The sequence below is a fragment of the Vombatus ursinus genome, unplaced genomic scaffold (assembly GCF_900497805.2).
Source record: "Vombatus ursinus unplaced genomic scaffold, bare-nosed wombat genome assembly UNPS02014807.1, whole genome shotgun sequence".
In the NCBI taxonomy this organism is placed as follows: domain Eukaryota; kingdom Metazoa; phylum Chordata; class Mammalia; order Diprotodontia; family Vombatidae; genus Vombatus; species Vombatus ursinus.
Window position 1 is genome coordinate 42869486 of NW_020954585.1, and position 17289 is coordinate 42886774.

Below are 17289 nucleotides of genomic sequence, written 5' to 3' on the forward strand. Positions count from 1 at the left end.
AATTCTGCTATTTCATCCCTTAATCTGGTCTATTAGGGCTGGGAAGACAGTCTTAGACTGATAGGGAAATTACAGCATTTGGATTGAGGTTAGGGATGGGAATAAGGACAAGACTGGATTCTGTTGGAAGCATGAGAACTAGGAGAAGGGTTAAATGCTTATGTTTTGGATGTTTCTCATGGTTGCCCTAGGATCACACATCTTTTTAACAGTTTGGGCCACTCAGGCCAACAGATTTTGCCAGGCCAGATTGGAAATGTGATGGAAACTGCTGGGGTGTTGGTTAACTGGACCATAAAGAAGAGGAAAGGAGGAGGCCAAAAGGGAACAGAATGAAAGAAGGGAACTGAGATTGAGAAGAGTGAAAATGAGAGAGGAAAAGAGAAAGGAAAAAAGCCAGAGGATATGCAATTAAAATGGTGGATCAAGGTATTGGGCAATCTTCTCCAGAATGGGAGAGGAAGGAAATAAGCATTTATTAAGCATCTACTATGAGCCAAGCACTTCATTATCATCTCATTTGCCCTTCAACCATTGGAAAACTGAGGCAAGCAGGTTAAGTGACTTATGAAGAGTGACAGTCTGAGGCTGGATTTAACCTTAGGTCTTTCTGATTCCAGGCCTAGCATTTTATCCAATGTACCACCTAACTGCCTTGAAGGGTCTGGGTCTTATCCCTTGTAAGCAAGAGCTAATCCAAAGACCAGAAAGAAGTACAGGGAGTATTGAAGCCATCGTGGTGAGGAAGGAATATTGCCTGTTATGAATGTAGAATTAAATTTTTTTTTAATGCAATTGGGGTTAAGTGACTTGCCCAGGGTCACACAGCTAGTAAGTGTTATGTGTCTGAGTCTGGATTTGAACTCAGCTCCTCCTGAATCCAGGGCCAGTCCTCTATCCACTGTGCCACCTAGCTGCCCCTGGAATTAAAATTTTGAAGGATGTTGAGATGGAGGCAGTGGAGAATATGACCATTTGATCAGCACGTGGTTAAAAGCCTGAATTGTGCTCTCTTTCAGAAACACATCAAAAGGGGGTGGAGATTTTCCTAATGAGAGAGCAAGCTGGTGTTAGGGTATCAGGCTAAGATAATGAGACTTGAGCCATCCTGGCTATATTCTGGGGGTGAGGGGTTCTCTGAGGAAGCAATGTTCCCTTCATAGTTAACAACCCCCAGTGTCAGGCTAGCTTACCCTAACCTGGGATTATGTCAGAGTGGAGGAATTCATTTGGTGAGTGAAGCAGGATGGGGGTGGGACTTGACTGGAGGTGGGGCTCCCCTAGGAAAAGGAGACTTGGTGGCCTCGCTGAGGACAGCACCACAGCAGAGCTGGGAGTAGCATGAAGTGGAGCTGGGGACCAGAATTACTTATATTGGAAGCACTATTTCTTTCAAGGGGTGAGATCTGGAGGGAAGGTAGGAGGGAAAGGAGGGTGGGCTGTGGGACCCTGGGAGAAACATCTCCAAGGCTGGGTATATGAACAGCTGGGCTGTTGTAGAGCTCTCTAGCCAAGCACCTCCTGTAGTTTATGGGACCCCTAAATGGCACGGTGTTGGGCTTTTTGGGGGGCCATGAATTTAGGCTGCTTTTGAAAGTTCCTTTGTGTGACTGACTCTACCCAATTATACCTGCCACTCTGTAATTGTATAACTATATATGTGTGTGAGCCCATGTCTATGCAACTGTTACTGATTCCTTGTGAGACAATCTGTGACTTTACTGATGTGTTAGGTTTGTGGTCTTCATATGCCCACACCTTGATACACAAAGAAAAACAGATGTTTGGTCACAGAGAAAGAGTGGAGTGAACTATGTTTTTGGAATGCCTATCTGGGGACTTCTTCCTGGAAGAAGGGGGGCAAATGGGTTTTTTTAGCTCCTGCTCGCCTCCTGTAGCAGATAGATGAACTGGAGACATGGTAGGTAGGATCTCTGAGTTCCTTCTTCCTCCATGTAAAACTGACCAGGATTGCCTTTCTTTTTCCATCCTTAGACCTGTAGGCAACTAGGTTAATGACCCCATCCCTTCCAAAAATCAACTTTGACTCACCTATCAGGAGACAGGATACCTGAGATCTAGGAGGGAAATGAGAGGTGGGAAATTGGCCACAGGTTCAGAGCGCTACCTAAGCCCCTGGAATAAGCCTAAGGCACTCTCCTTGCCCCTTGGATTGCTAAACACAGAGCTAAGGGAGGAGAAGTAATTAACCTCTGTGCTGTCTGACGCTCTGAATCTGTTCCAGTAAAAGCTGTTTCTTTACCTCATAAATATTTTCTTTCTGGGAGGTGGTGGTGATGGAGTCATGGAGTCTCTGAGGGGGAGGAGGTAAGGGGCCCGTATCCCTCATGCCAGCTTCTTTCTGGGGACCCAACCTCAGTCCACCATTTTCCTTGACACCAGCAGAATAGACTCACCAGTATCTCTTGTCTCTTTTCAGGACTTCATGCAGCTCAACAAGGTAAGATCTAGATCTAGGAGAGTGAAGGCCAGAGATGCTTGGATCTGGGTGTGAGGGTGGTAGTGGAACACTGTAGTCTAATTTTGAATATGGCCGAGTCTAACTTGGGGATAATGGTGTCTGAGTGACTTTCCTCTTATCTCTAGCCTGTGGGCAGCGTGGTCCTGGCCCTCCCAAGCCTCAGGAGGCTAATGCCATGCCAGGAGAATGGCCATGGCAGGCAAGTGTAAGACGACAGGGAGTCCACATCTGCAGCGGCTCCCTGGTCTCAGATGCTTGGGTCCTCACAGCTGCCCACTGTTTTGACAGGTGAGTTTGGACAGGCTCACCCATCCACCATAAGGTTGGGACTCTTTTTCTTGACTTAGGTACTAACCATCCTGGCTAAACTTTCATGAGGGCACCCTCTACATAGGACAGTTAAAAAAAATAACAAAAAAAGCCTTTTTTAGGCTTAGAAATCTTCCTAGGCCAGGAACTTCTAACTACTCTGTCTTACCCTTATAGGAACTCTTTGACAGATCCGAGATCCTGGTCAGTGGTACTGGGCTCTCTGCAGCAGGAGGGGATTGGCTTAGGGGCAGAGGAGGTAGGTGTGACCTCTGTCCACATTCCTCAGACATATAGCCGCTATACTGAGGGCTCTGACGTGGCCCTCCTCCAGCTGACCCAAAGCTTGCCTCAGTCTCCCATCTGCCTGCCCCAGCCTGGCCACCACTTCCCTTTTGGAGCCTCCTGTTGGGCCACTGGATGGGGCCAAGGCACTGAGAGGGGTAAGCGTCATTCCCGGGCACTTGTTCGGCTTCCTTGTCTGTCCCTGTAGTACTGTTCCTCAATCCCCTCCCCCAAACCGAGGCACCTAGTCTCTACAGCTGCATATCTCCCTCAGCTCCTGGGATCCTCAGGAACCTGCGCCTACGTCTCATAAGCCGCTCCACTTGCAACTGCCTTTATAATCGGCTACATTTGCGGCAGCTCTCCAATCCAGCTCGGCGTGGGATGCTGTGTGCCGGGGCCCAGCCCGGAGGTCAAGGTCCCTGCCAGGTATTACTAGAGATAGTAGAGGCCTAGTGGGCAGGAGGGGGGATGGGACTAGGTAGTAACAGAGGGATTGAGATCCTCAGACTAGACACTGGAATTCAAGAAGCTGGGGGTTTGGGAGCTGGGCTAGATGGGCAGGGAGTACCACTGATTACCCAGTAATACTTTGGGGGAAGGGATGAACACGTAAGGCACGAGAGTGGACTGAAAGAACAAGGGAGGCGAATGGGTATAACAGAAATCAACAGAAGATGGAAAGATTTGTCAAACTGTGACATCACTGGGCATATTCAGAGGCATTCAAGGGGGTTTGCGAGTCTCCACACCAATGTTTCTTCTGTTCATTTTAGGGAGATTCCGGGGGCCCGGTGCTATGTGAAGAGCCAGATGGGCACTGGGTTCAGGTTGGAATCATCAGCTTCTCCTCAACCTGTGCCCAAGAGGACACCCCAGTGCTGCTAACTGACCTTGCCACCTATGCCCCCTGGTTACAGGCTCAGGCCTCCAGTGCTGCCTTTCTCCACCAGAACTCTGAGGTCTTGGAGAGCAGTGATGAGGACAGCTGCATCTGTATGGGCCGGGGAAGCCTGGGTCTGAATTTAGGGGGGAAAGACAGCTAATACCTTCTCCAGGTTGGAAAACCAATCTGACCCAAATGACACGTCCTACCATTCAGAGTCAGGGAAGCATGAACTAAAGGCCGTGGGGAGAAAGGATAGAACCATCATCTTGCATTTCAGCATTAAACGGCAACCAAAATAACGTCTGAGGTGGAAGCTACAGTCTTTGGTTAGAAACTAGGGCAACCCAGGCTGGGGAAGGCTCAAAACTCAAAGGGAGCTTAGGAACCATGACCTCAAACTTCTTGGGGCTGCCAGTAGTTAAGGATTCGGTCCAGGGATTCAAGATTATGTCTTTTTCTTGTAGCCTGTGGTTCACTGAAGGGGAAGGAACCCCATCCTGGCGCTCCTTCCCCATGGCCCTGGGATGCACAACTGAAGCACCTTGGGCAGTTTGTATGTGGAGGGGCCCTGGTGTCTGAGGAAGTGGTGCTGACAGCTGCCCATTGCTTCATTGGGTAAGCCTGCCCCTCAGATCCAAAACTCATGGTCTCTAGCCCCTTCATACTCAAGTTCCTGTTTTCCCAAATCCTTCACCCTTATCTCTTTCCACAGGCGCCAGACCTTGGAGGAGTGGAGCATAGGGTTGGGTAGGGGTAAGGAGGAAAGAGGGCTTCGCCAACTCACCCTTCATGGTGCTTACACACACCCAGAGGGTGGTCATGATATTGCATTGCTGCTCTTGTCTCAGCCTGTCATCTTTGGTCCCAGTCTTCGGCCCCTCTGTCTACCCTATGCCTCCCATCATCTGCCTGAAGGGGCACGGGGTTGGGCACAGGGGAGAGCCCAAAAGGGAACAGGTAGGTGGAAATGGGACCTGGAACCTATTTAGAGAAGAGATGGGTATGAACCTTGTACCCAAGCTGGAATTAGGGAATCCAATGCAACACAAGCACTTCGGGTAATTTGGGGGTATAAGTAAAATTAAAGAACCCAGAAAAACAGAAACCAAAAAACCCAAGTAGGACCTGGGAGTCTTCTCTCTTCACAGATCTTGGCTCCTCCCTGGCAGTTCCTGTGACTGTCCTTGGCCCCAGAGCCTGCAGCAGACTCCATGCTGCTCCTGGGGGCGAGGGTGTCCCCATCCTTCCAGGGATGCTCTGTGGCAGTGCTGTGGGGGAACCTCTCCAGTGTGAGGTGAGGGTGCTTCAGGTAACCCTGAAACCACATTCAGAACTAGGACTCCCAATTGCTGGCTTTTCCCCAAATTCACATGCTTCTCCCATCTTTATGTTTCAGGCTCTATTTCCTTGGGGAGGCTAAGGAGCGTTCAAAGGCAGCTTTCAACCTTTAGTTCTTATGCCCAGTGTTGTCTCCCAATAACAACTTCACACCAAATAGCTCCTAACCCAACAAGTCAACACTTGTTAACATCTATCCCCAACTTCAAACCAACATTCTCTAGCCTGGACTACCCGATTTCTTATTATGGATACTGTAAGAGTAAGACTGAGGAGCTGTTAATTAGAGTCTCCGCAGAAATGGCATAGAAGCAGAGTCCTAGTGTTGGAGCCACTCCTAGAGTATGCCATTCAAGGAGACCTCTGACTTTCTGATGGATCTTGGCTCAGAAAGGTGCTTGCACTGAAAAGACTTAAGGGTCATTACAACTAGAACATCATCAACCTCCACCAAAAGCAAAGTATTCTAGAAAGGTCTACCCTTTCCATCCAAATCTTTTTCAACACTGTTCTCCAGCTGCTTAACTAGATTTTAACCAGCAAATGTTGGGGGACAGGGAGTACATAGCTGTGCTTTGCCACAGAGGCCGAGTCTTTAGAAAGTTTAGTACCAAAGAGTGATGGGATTTTTCTCCCCTTGCCAGGGCTTGTCAGGATCACCACTGGTGCACAATGTGATGGGCACATGGTTCCTGGCAGGGCTGCACAGCTTCAGTGACGCCTGTAGGGGCCCATTCCAACCTGGGGTCTTTACTGCACTTCCTGCCTATGAAGACTGGATTAGCAGCCTTAAATGGCAGGTCTATTTTGCTGAAAAACCTGAACCTGATCAAGAGAGCTGCCCTGCTAACCTAAGTATGAAACCCAGCAAGCTGCCCCTACTTTTCCATTACCTTATTAGCTTTTCCCTATTCAAACCTTGGCTTTACTCTCCTCCAAAGACTCAGGAGTCTCTTCCCAACCTTGTGCACTGCTCTCTCTTATCCCTCTGTCCCAGGATCTAGGAAAATTGTTCTTCCAATTCTTGCCTTTACTCCCAGGGGAACTGATCTTAGAGCTTTGTCAACTGAATTTCCTGTTTCCTTCCCTCTACCCCCATTTTCCCCTCAGGAGATGGTCCTTCTAGCTGGTGACTGAGCTTCTCTAAGATGCCTCTATCATGCAAGCACAGTCCAAAGGTAACTCCAAATTTATTTTCCACCACATGACCCCTGTTCTCTTTTCCCACACCTCATGCTTTTTCTGATTATAGGTGCCAAGGGACTCAAGATGTGATGGTCTTGGAGAGAGATCAGGCCATTCACTCCAGCTTCACAAGAACAGACCAATATCTTGTATGCCTGGCTCTGCAGGAATGCAGGAACCCAGCTGGACCTGGAAAGAAATGTGAGCACCGCAGAGCCAGGAAGAGGCAGAAGAGAGAACCACCCCAAGCCTCCAGTAATCCCTTGCAGGATAGGGAGATTTCAGCAGAATCTTCCCAGAATCTCTTGTTGGTCCACCCCCCAAACCCAACCCGTGCATATTTTACCATACAGGAAAAGCCCCCCAATGAAGAGATTTTCTCCCTTCTCCATATGCCAGATACACAACACATACTACAGCAGTCAACTTTTTTCTTAAAATTTCCTTTTTTTTTTTTGGAGCAAATTTTCCCTTTTTTAAAACTTAAATAAAACCTTACAAAATAGACTTTAGAAAATAAGTTACAAATTGTAGCAAAAGGCTTTTCCTCCAAGGGAGAAATCTCATTCCCTTCTCCCTCTTTGGGAGTCTAGATATCTCCCTTGAACCTATGCTTTCCCTCCCCTTCATTCTTAAGACTCCAAGTTTCCTGTCTTATATCCCTCTTTCTATGACCACACAGTAGATCTAGGATCCTTGATGCTGAGGAAGAGAGGGGGGAAGAAAAGAACTCAGTACAGCTCTAATCCTTTCCTAAAAACTGGACAACCAGCATCCTGGAAAATTAGCCCCATACCGCAGAAAATGGGAGCCAAAGAGAAATGGCAAAAGGGCAGAAACATCTTCTCCAGGGTTGGGATTTTCCACCATCCTGGATCTTTCATTGGAAGGAAGGGGAAGAAAGCATCTCTAACCATATTCTATCCTGCCAAGTCTCCTGAGTCCTTCCCAAGAGGATGACAGGAGGATCAGGATATCCAAACTCTCCTGAGTTAAATGCAGAAATAAGAAGCCTGATGTTCCAGTCTTTGAGAGAAACAGTTCAGAGGGAGAAGCCGAGGTCTGGAGGCCACTGGAGTGAAGGATCTAGGACCAGAGTCATGGGGGTGGATGGAGGGGAGATGAGAGATCCCCGCCTCCTGCTGTAGGTGACTGTGTGTCTCCTGAGGGAAGAAAGAGAGAAAAACATAAAGTCACTGGCTGTGTGTATATACTTACACAATTAAACAGAACTTTAAATCCTCAAGTATCTAAACCTCAGCCAAATGTTAGATTTTCTGTTGTTTTGTGAACCTAGGAGTCTGACTTTCACTTCTTTACTAAGATCCAGATATTATGCTCTTCCAATTTTCTTAGGTCAAAAAGCTTTTGCCCCTGAAAGGATCATCTTCCTGACTGTCTCCATCTTTCTTTTCTGTCATTTTTCCTTTTAAGAATCTCCCCACCTTCCTAAGAACTACTCTAGTTTGAGGGGTCAGTTTGCCAAGGATGCCCTGGGGTGTAAAAAAAGCGATAGAGTTTGAGGTGGCTCAGCTGAGATATGGGGAGAAGGATACTTGGATTTGACACGGAACAGGCTTCATCAAAACAAGAGAAAGAAGATGAGAAAAGAACTAGATCTTTGGGGAATAAAAAAAGCAGGCTGGAAGAACAAACTGCCAAACCATCCCTGCCTCAGTTTCCACTCTGGTATAAGAAGAGAAGGCTCAATCTAGAGCCACAATGTGTAGACTCCATTCCTGCTTCCGTTTTCTCTGTGCCAAACTGAAAAGGCTCATCCTATAAGCCACGGTGGGTGGAGGTACTTTATACTTTCATCCCCTTTGATAGAAGATGCAAAATGGGGGCTAATTATTGTTATTGCTTCAGCCAGGGCCAGCTTCAAAGAAGCAATTAACTGTGACTCAGCCCTGGAGCCAGAGGCAAGCTTGGGATTCCGAGGGAGGGGGAAGGATGACTGGGACCTGGAAAGAAATGAGAGACTTGGAGAAAAACCAAACCAAAGAAAAAAAGGATGCCTATATTTTAGGAGAGCTGCAGGTTCTAAGGGAAAGGAATAAGTAACAAGCTGTTGAGGTGACAAGGGAATTGAGGGCAAAAAATATGGCAAAACATCCAAGGACTGTAAAATAGGGGGATTGAAATGGTGTGGAAAGGAGGAAGGCCAGGTTCTCCTAGGCTACAGGAAGGAAGGAACATACAGATGTGAGGGGAGAAACATAGCGCAATATAAGTGACCCAGCTCAATCAGCAGTCTAAATATGCTGTCTAAACAGTGGGGAATGGATACCTCTTCACTCATTCCTTTTCTGCTGCCTGCTCTTCGAATGGGAAACAATTTTGGAATTTTCTACAGTAAAAAGGTACATGTGTTGATTTAGTCTATTTCCCTGCTGAGTAGGAAGAGATTCCAGATTTGGTTAACTAAGGGGTACAGAGAGCTGACTTCCCAAAAAAAAGGAAATTTCCAACAGCAAAAGGAACAGATAGGTCAATGCCAGCTGTGTCCTTATTTATAGCCACTCTGACCAGCCTCTTTTCTGAACTCAAGGGATTCTCTAAACCTGCTCTTCAACCCCATCCTAGCTCCTCTATCCATCATCCCCAGGCCTTCCACCAAACTGCATCATATCATTGCTTCCCAGAACTGAGGTATCTGCCCATTACCCTACTAGAACTCAGATAATTGGGCCCCAGACCTTGACTCACCACCCCCCCCAATTCCTCCGCACCTCCAGAATACAAGGATTTCACAGGTCCTCTTTCTTATCTATGCCCAAGCATCTGAAACCTCTGAACACCACTCATAATCTAAGTGTTGCTCCTCCCTTCCTTGTTCTCTCCCCACTTTAGGATTCTGACTTTCAAAGTTCCATCCCACTTTGCCTCCCAATACTCTCTTTTCTTCACAAGACTCCCTCCCTTCTACCCCCCAACTCATGTTCTCATACCAGTGCCAGTCATTGTCCACTCCTCCTTGTGTTGTTGCTGGTGCTGCAAGAAGCTGATTTGGCGACGGAAGCGGCGAGGGCAATGTGAGCACGAGAAGGGTCCTTCTCGAGGTGCATGGACCCTCCTATGGCCTTCCAGTCGGGCTGCTGTCCGAAAGGCTTTGCCACAGACTCCACAGCGATGGCGCTTAGGGTCTGTGTGTGTCCTTCCATGATTCTTGAGGGCCAACAGGTTAGGCAGTAGCTTGGGACAGAGGGAGCAAGGATAAAGACCTGTGGCATGGGCTTTTTGGTGGTTCAACAGGCTGCCAGCATGACGATAAGAGCGCCCACACTGGGTACAACAGAAGGGACGATCTAGTTCTGTGGCTTGTTTTAAACCTTCTTTTTCCTCCTTCACAGCTGTCTCAGACCCTGACATTTCTTTGGTGGCTCTATGGGTTTCCCCTTGCCCTGACACATGCTTATCTTCCATATCCCTTTTAGTCTCAACCTCTTGCCCATCAGCTTCCTCCATTTGAGGTGGGGCCTGGCCTTGACCCAAAGCATGGGCTCGCTGATGGATGGTCAGCTCACGGGAGGCACGGAAAGCTTTTCCACAGTGAGGGCACTTGAAGCGACGGGTTGCTGTGTGAATGCGACTATGGTTTTTGGCAGCCATGGGATTTGAAAATTCCTTAGAGCAGAGCTGACAGTGGTAACGGCCTGTTTTGTGGGTATTGCGGTGGTTTAGAAGACTGCCTGCATGCCGGTAGGTTTTGCCACACTGTCCACAGCAGAAAGGGCGGAGTTCTAGCTGGGACTGAGAACCGCTATCCTGGTCCTGGATCTGCCTACTATCCCAGCCTTCTAAGCTACTTAGTTCTGGTTCACTAGGTTGACTATCTTCCTGACTGCATAGACTCCCAAACCCATAGTCACTGGAGCTAGTGTGTTTTTGGCTACCTAGTTTGTTCACTGGTGTCTCATTAATATGCCACCCATCTGTTTTCCCAGTGATCCAGGACAATGGCTCTCCATTGCCTTCCTGACCTCCTGATAACCCACTGGGGCCCGGACCTAATTCTTCTGTGCCTTTAGCTTGGGTATTAACCCGAGCTCCAAGTTCATACTCGCATGATCCTCCTTCTAATTCACCGATATCAGCTTGACTCTCATCTCTGACAGTTGTGTGGCTGAGTACTTTAATTACATCTAGCTCCCTCTTACTCGCTTCTTCATGCTCCCTTAGATGCCTTTCCAGAGATGCCCGTCTAGGGAAACTGCGGCTACAAAGGGCACAGCGCACAGCTATCCGAGGTCCACCCCCACGCCTTGCCCTTCCTGTCCGTCGCCTCCGGCTCTCTGAGTGTAGGCGCTGGTGGTTCTTTAGTGCCATACGGTTTGAATAGGTTTTAGGGCATGTTGGACAGCTGTACTGTCCTATCTCATGACTCCGTCGATGGTTCAGAAGGCTCCCAGCATGCCGATAAGTCCTCCCACACTGCCCACAACGGAAAGGTCGTTCATCTCGTGGTAGTGATGGTGATTTTGGCAGCAGTTTTCGAGCTCCTCCAGAATTGCCATTTCGAGGTTCCCCATGGACACGCTGATGGTTAGCCAGCTGTTTTCGCAACCGAAAGGCTTTACCACATTCTCCACAATGGAACCGACGGGGTTCAGCATGAATACGCCGGTGGTTCTTGAGAGCCATGAGATTAGAGAAACCCTTGGAGCAGGCCTGGCAGCCAAAGTGTCCTGTTTGATGGCTCTGTCGATGGTTGATGAGGCTACCAGCATGTTTATATGTCCGCCCACACAATTCACAGCTAAAGGGACGATCCATACTGGCCTCTTTCTCTGAATTCCCCTCTTCTATGCCACTGTCTTTTAGCAGTACTTCCTCCTCCTTCACAGTGGCCTCCTCTGGCTCTTTCTTTATGGGTATTTCTTCCACTGCCTTCTCTTTAAGCTCTTTCTGCACTTCTTCTGATGTCATCTGCAATGGCCCTACCTCTGCTACCTTCTTTGTTTCCTTGCTTTCTACCATAGGGATGACCCCTAACTGGGGTTCTGCCCCTTTGCAACGGGGATGATTACGTAAGTGATTTCGGTAGGCAGCCAAGTTGGGATATCTTCGGGCACAGATGGGACAGGCAAAGTCTCCTGTCTGATGAATCTTACGGTGGTTTACCAGGCTCCCACCATGGCGATAGGTCTTCCCACACTGACTACACTGAAAGGGACGAGGCTGTGCAGGAGAGAGGGCCTCAGGAACAGCTTCTACACTGGTGCCTTCTATCTCTAATACAGAAGTTGTGTCCACACTCCCTACAGCTTCCATACTGTCTCTGGATACAGTGTCCAAACACTCCCCAGAAATAGTGCCCGTGTCATCTTGACAGAGAGAGTCTACAGTGCTCTCAGATATATCACCCACAATTGTCTCTGATATCTCATTCTTCTCTCCCATGTCTGAGGGAGTCACATTCATTCCATCTACAGAAATATTCCCTAGACTCTGATGGTGGCGCTCCAGACTTCCTAGGTCATCATACGTCTGGCCACAGCAGGCACAGATGTGCCCATAGCCAGCCCCATCCAGCTCTTCCACCTCCCGCTGTAGTTGGTTTAGTAGCTCTGCTTCTGAGAGCTGCAAGGGAGGGGAGTTAGAGGTCAATGTCTCTTCCTCTTCATCCTCTGAAGAACCCTGGCTCTCACCAGGGGAATCATGGACCTGGCTTCTATGTTGTCTATAATCTGCTCTCCCAGGGAAGATCATGCCACAGAGGCAACAGAGAAAAGGCTGCTCTGATGTGGCTTCTCCTGGTCCATGGTTCTGAAAATGACTGCGTAGGGCAGGAAGTGAGTCAAATTCCTTAGGGCAGAGTGAACACTGGTAGATGCCTGGTGGGTGGCAAGGTCGATGGTTCAGTAAGCCAGCTGTATGGTGGAAAGATCGTCCACAATCATGACATGTGTGGTGGCCAGAGGTCCGCCAACCATTGAGAGCCTCAGGGCCATGGGAAATGGCATCACACACACTCTCCTGTTTATGTTCCCCTTCTACCACAACCGGAGTGTCCCCACTGCCTCTCTTATTGCCTGTTGTTACTAGGTTCCCAAGGAAACAGGACTCCTTCCCTTCCAGTCCTCCTTCATTGGTTTTGCCCTCTTCATTACTCTGGAAGCAGGCCTCATTTCTTTCGAGCTTACATTTGTCTCTCTCAACATCACCCTGAAAATAGTTTTCACTGCTTTCCAATTTGCCATTGGCCATATTAACTCCATTCACTTTCATATCTTTGTGAAAGTCAATTTTCTCTTTTTCTTCCTCTTTCACAACCAAATCCTTGTCCTGGTAATCCTCTGGTGAGGATTCATTTCCATCTGTTACCACTACTCCACTGCTGTTCCCATCAGTGATCCCAGCACTCCGCCGCTGGTGCCTCTTGCTCCGTCTCCGGCTATGACGTCGTAAGTGGCTCTTCATGGCTGCCACAGTATGGAAGTGCTTGGCACATGTCCCACAGCCAAAGTCACCTGTCTGGTGGGTCTGTCTGTGGTTGATGAGACTTCCTGAATGTCGATAAGTCTTCCCACAGTCTCTACAGGAATATGCCCTTGGAGGTGACTCTGCTGACTCAGCTCTACTACCCTCCCCTTCTTGATGGGTTTGGCCATGTTGTTTTAAGCTCTGTACATCTTCAAAAAGCATCCCACAAAGACCACATATTTGTGCCACTGCCATATCTACTTCTGAACGGCTGTCCATCGGCCCTTCTTCACTAGGATCTTCTTTTCCTTGGGCTGTCCGCTGTTCCTTCTCCTCTTCGGGGCAATCCTCCTCTTGACTAGGAGTAGAATCCTCTCTTTCAAGGCCAGGTGTGATACCCTCCCCATCCTGACTCAGTAGTTCTTCTCTCCCTTGACTCCCATTGCGCCGTGCTGCCTTAAAATGCACCCTCACATGATTTCGGAGGGCCATGAGGTTTGGATACTGGCGAGGGCAAAGGGAGCACTGATATTCACCAGTCTGATGGCTGTGTCGGTGGTTTACCAGGCTTCCCCGATGACGGTAAGCCCGACCACACTCACTGCATTTATAGGGGCGATGGTCTGTGGTAGTATTTGGGGTCGAGGGATTCTCTTCTTCCTCTGGGTCAACCTCTGGTGGTGGTGCTTTTAGGGAAGGTAGTGGTATGGGAGGTGGTGGCTGATGTTGTTCCTCCCCTCCCCCACTACGACGAGTTTTAAGATGAGCCCGCAAGTGATTTTTGAGGGCTGCAGCATTGAATAGCTGCTTTGGACAGACTGGGCAGGGATAGACACCAGTCTCATGACTCTTTCGGTGATTGATAAGGCTCCCAGCATGTCGATAAGTTCGGCCACAATCAGCACAACGGAAAGGCCTATATTCTTCTACTCCACCCTCATTAAGCTCCCCAGCATCAAGCTCTCCAGAAGTGTTGAACTCCCCCGAGGCATTAAGTTCCTTGGTACCATGAAGCTGATCTTTATTATGACCACTTTCTCCATGGCCATTGGCAGATGGCTCTCCTTTTTCTTCCCATGGCAGTCCCTTTCCTTCTCCCTCATGGACTTGTTGGTGTCCCAATAATTCACTAGGTAGCCGGAAAGCCCGGGGGCATCGAGGACACTGGTAAGGCCTATACTGAGCATGTAACCTAGAATGATTCTTTAGGGCCATAAGGTTAGAAAACTCCTTGAAGCATATGGCACAGGGGTAAACACCTAGGGCATGGCTCTGACGGTGGTTGGTTAGGCTTCCAGCATGTTTATAGGCTTTGCCACATTGTCCACACTTATATCGACGTTCATCCTCAGCAGGGGGGAACTGAGGTGGTCTTTCATTCCCTGTAAAATCTACCATAGATTCAGCTAAGTACTGCTCTAAATTGCTAAGAAGGCTATTGGCTGGAGCAGGAAGAACAGGGGCCTCTGTGGGACCTGATGTATTTCCCCATCCCTTTGCACTCTCTTTAGAATCTGTCCTGTTCTCCCAGCTATCCTTGTGTCCAGGTGGCTTTTCCCAGGTACTAGAGGCCTCTCTAGGATCAGGCCTAGCTTCCCATACATGTGTACTTTGTCCATGGCTTGCCTGGTTGTTCCAGTTTTCCCCAGGACCAGGCATACCCCCCCCAAATGTCAGTGGCAGTCATCTGACCCTGGCTATATGATGTAGCCTCTTTGTGGCGGGGGGGCCTGTGCCTCCTTCGGCCCTCAGGGGCATGAGTCCTCAGGTGACTCTTGAGGGCCATAGGATTGGAGAAGTCCTTGTTGCATGTAGTACAAGGAAAGCGACCAATCTCATGGGTCCGTCGATGATTGACCAGACTACCTGCATGACGGTAACCCCGTCCACACTGTACACATCGGTATGGCCGAGGGATCCCATCAGCCTCATCAACATTCCTGCTTGGATGTGAGTGATGGAGCAGCTCACGGTGACGTGCCAGTTCTGGGAGACTGGGGAAATGACGCTGACAATCAGGGCAGCTGATCAAGGCAGGGGTATCCTCCATGAGGTGGCAAGGCAAACTGCAGAGTGCTCAGGAAACGCAGGCAGGTGGTAATAGCATCTTCTTTTTTCTGGAGAAGCAGCAAAAAGAACTAGGAAAAACAAAAAAGAAAGCATTAAGAACGGAATTGAGAATGTAACCTACTGCTTAAGTGAGCTTGTCCATTAGGTAGTATCTGAGAAGTTATCTCAGGTCCTGCATTAAAGTCCTAATTGCATCTGATCAAATGGAACCCCACCATCTCAATTTTCCCCAGAGGAAAACACAGATGGGGTAAGCAAGAACTGAGATACTGCCCTAACACCAAATGCTTTCCTGGATCAAAGGCAGAAATTCCTGTTATCTTTTATCTCTTCTGATCCCCAAAGTTCAGCACTGAGACCCTTTAATTGTAGTTGGGATCACAACCCAAAGAAACTTCTCCTTTTTCTGTCTTTAATACCACCTCCAGACTGAATCTAACTGTCCTTAATGCCTCTCCACCCACCCCCTTTATAGATCTAAAATGAGAAACCATCTCTCTCCTGACACAATTAACTGGCTTTTATATCTCAAATTTTCCCTTTCTAAAGTCTTTGGTTAAGAATAAAGTTCACTTTTTACCATCCAAGCTAATATATTTGAGATACAGTCACACCAATAATACCTTGTATGGGTTGCCGGGGATCCAAGTCAGAGCCTCTCTCTATCACTATTCCGCAGTTGAAGATCTGTGAGGTAAAAAAATCAGGACTCACTGTTCAGATAAAGACTAGCCTCTGTAAGTTACCTATACCCTCCACTTTCCTTTTAACCATTTTACCATTCTAGCTTCATATTTTACTAACCTCATATTTTACCTACCCACACCCCATTCTCTTTCCTACTTCTTTTACTCTTGATCCTTTGCTAATCATGCACTCCCATTAAAATCTGTTTCTCATCTAATAAACACCTCATAGATATTAAAAAAAAAAACTTTTGAGTTCACACATCCCTTTTCATATTATCCTCACAATAACTCTGTAAAGTAGGGAGAACAGAGAATGATAATTCCCTCCTATATTACAGATGAAGAAAGAAAGACCCTGAAGGACTTGGCTGAGGACACACGGCTGAGTAAGTGGCAAAGTTAGGGAGTCTTAAACCTCCTGATTCTTAGTCTTAGCCTCCTTTCATTATAACCAGCTGGTTCTCAACTTCCCTTTTGCCTCCTGCTATCTCCTCTCTTCAAACTTTCTTATCTCTGTGTATCTTTTCCCCTCTTCCTCAGCCATCCTTTTACTTTCCTCCTCTTTCTTCATTCCTCTAGCCCTCTTTTTCGCCCAAACTTCAACTCCTGGTCTTCACCATATACTTCACAACTACATGCATTTACACACAAATGCACACACACCTCTGACTTCAGCCCTGCCTCTGCTTCCAAAAGGCCCTCTCTTCTGGCTGCCCCGAGAGGACCCCACAGTCCTGCTCTTCGCTTAGATCAATCTCGGGTGCCGGATCTCTGGCTTTTCGAGGAGACAGGTTGAAATGGACACATAAACGTCCCACTTTCTCTCCAGGGCTTTCAGACCAGAAGGGAAGGTCTTAGGTGCTCCTCTCCCCCTCCCCCAACGGCGGCCAGCCCTGATTCTCCACCTTCCAGCCTCCCACTACCCCCAAGCCCTTCTTGTGCCCCCCACCCCCCACCCAGCCCAGCCCTTCAGGCCCTCAAGTCCCCTCCCCTCCCTCACCTCGCCTCCCTGGGGGCGGGGAGAGGACGCTGGTCCCTTTCTGGGCTCCCTGCCTCCAGCTCGCCAGTTGATTGGGAGGGGCCCAAAATCCTTCGTTTCCCTAGGGACTGAGAGTTAAATTGGGGGGTGGGGGTGGGAAGGGAGGTCGGAGGATGTGGAAGACGACAACCAGGTTCGTATAGGGCAACGGTCGAACGGGACTGGGGGGAGGGTTGGGGGGTCCGAGTCTCACGGAGGCTGGTGGGCCGCTCGCGCGCGCGTGCGCACAATGAAGCCCACTACTTCTCCTCCTCCCCCAGAACCCCCCCCAACCGCCGAAGAGTTCTGCGAGGTAGGGAGGGGATGGGGGAGGGGGAGGAGGAGAGTAGTCAGTTGCCCGATGCCCACTCAAGTTCCCCCCCCAGGAGGGGGGGGGGAAAGGGTCTCTCGCCCACGCGCAAGCGCGCTCGGGCCAGGAAGCCAAGGAAGGGGAGGAAGGGAAAGTGGGGAGGGAAAAGGGAAGGGAAGGAGGGGGAAAGGAAAGGGAGCTCAGCTGGCACGAGCCCGAGGTCTCCCCCGGCTCCGCGGACACTTCCTATTGTTACTAGGAAACAGGAAGTGTTCACTCCGCAAAGGC

At 48.8% G+C, this 17289-nt stretch overlaps 2 protein-coding genes across 2 annotated transcripts; one reads left to right on the forward strand and one right to left on the reverse strand.

The window, feature by feature from the left end:
- Positions 1-1320: 1320 nt before the first annotated feature.
- Positions 1321-6647, forward strand: PRSS53 (serine protease 53). The gene is made up of 12 exons (XM_027874395.1): positions 1321-1399; positions 2441-2461; positions 2608-2770; positions 2969-3234; positions 3351-3505; positions 3853-4072; positions 4430-4580; positions 4678-4922; positions 5114-5259; positions 5948-6158; positions 6414-6481; positions 6556-6647. Exons 1-11 carry the CDS (start codon positions 1342-1344, stop codon positions 6434-6436), a joined length of 1659 nt encoding a protein of 552 aa, XP_027730196.1. The 5' UTR covers positions 1321-1341; the 3' UTR covers positions 6437-6481; positions 6556-6647.
- ZNF646 (zinc finger protein 646) lies at positions 6475-16856 on the reverse strand. Its single transcript, XM_027874393.1, is given in 5 exon segments — positions 6475-7651; positions 9440-14567; positions 14569-15052; positions 15608-15671; positions 16674-16856. Coding segments are annotated over 3 exon segments (5589 nt in total). The 5' UTR covers positions 14965-15052; positions 15608-15671; positions 16674-16856; the 3' UTR covers positions 6475-7586.
- Positions 16857-17289: the final 433 nt, after the last annotated feature.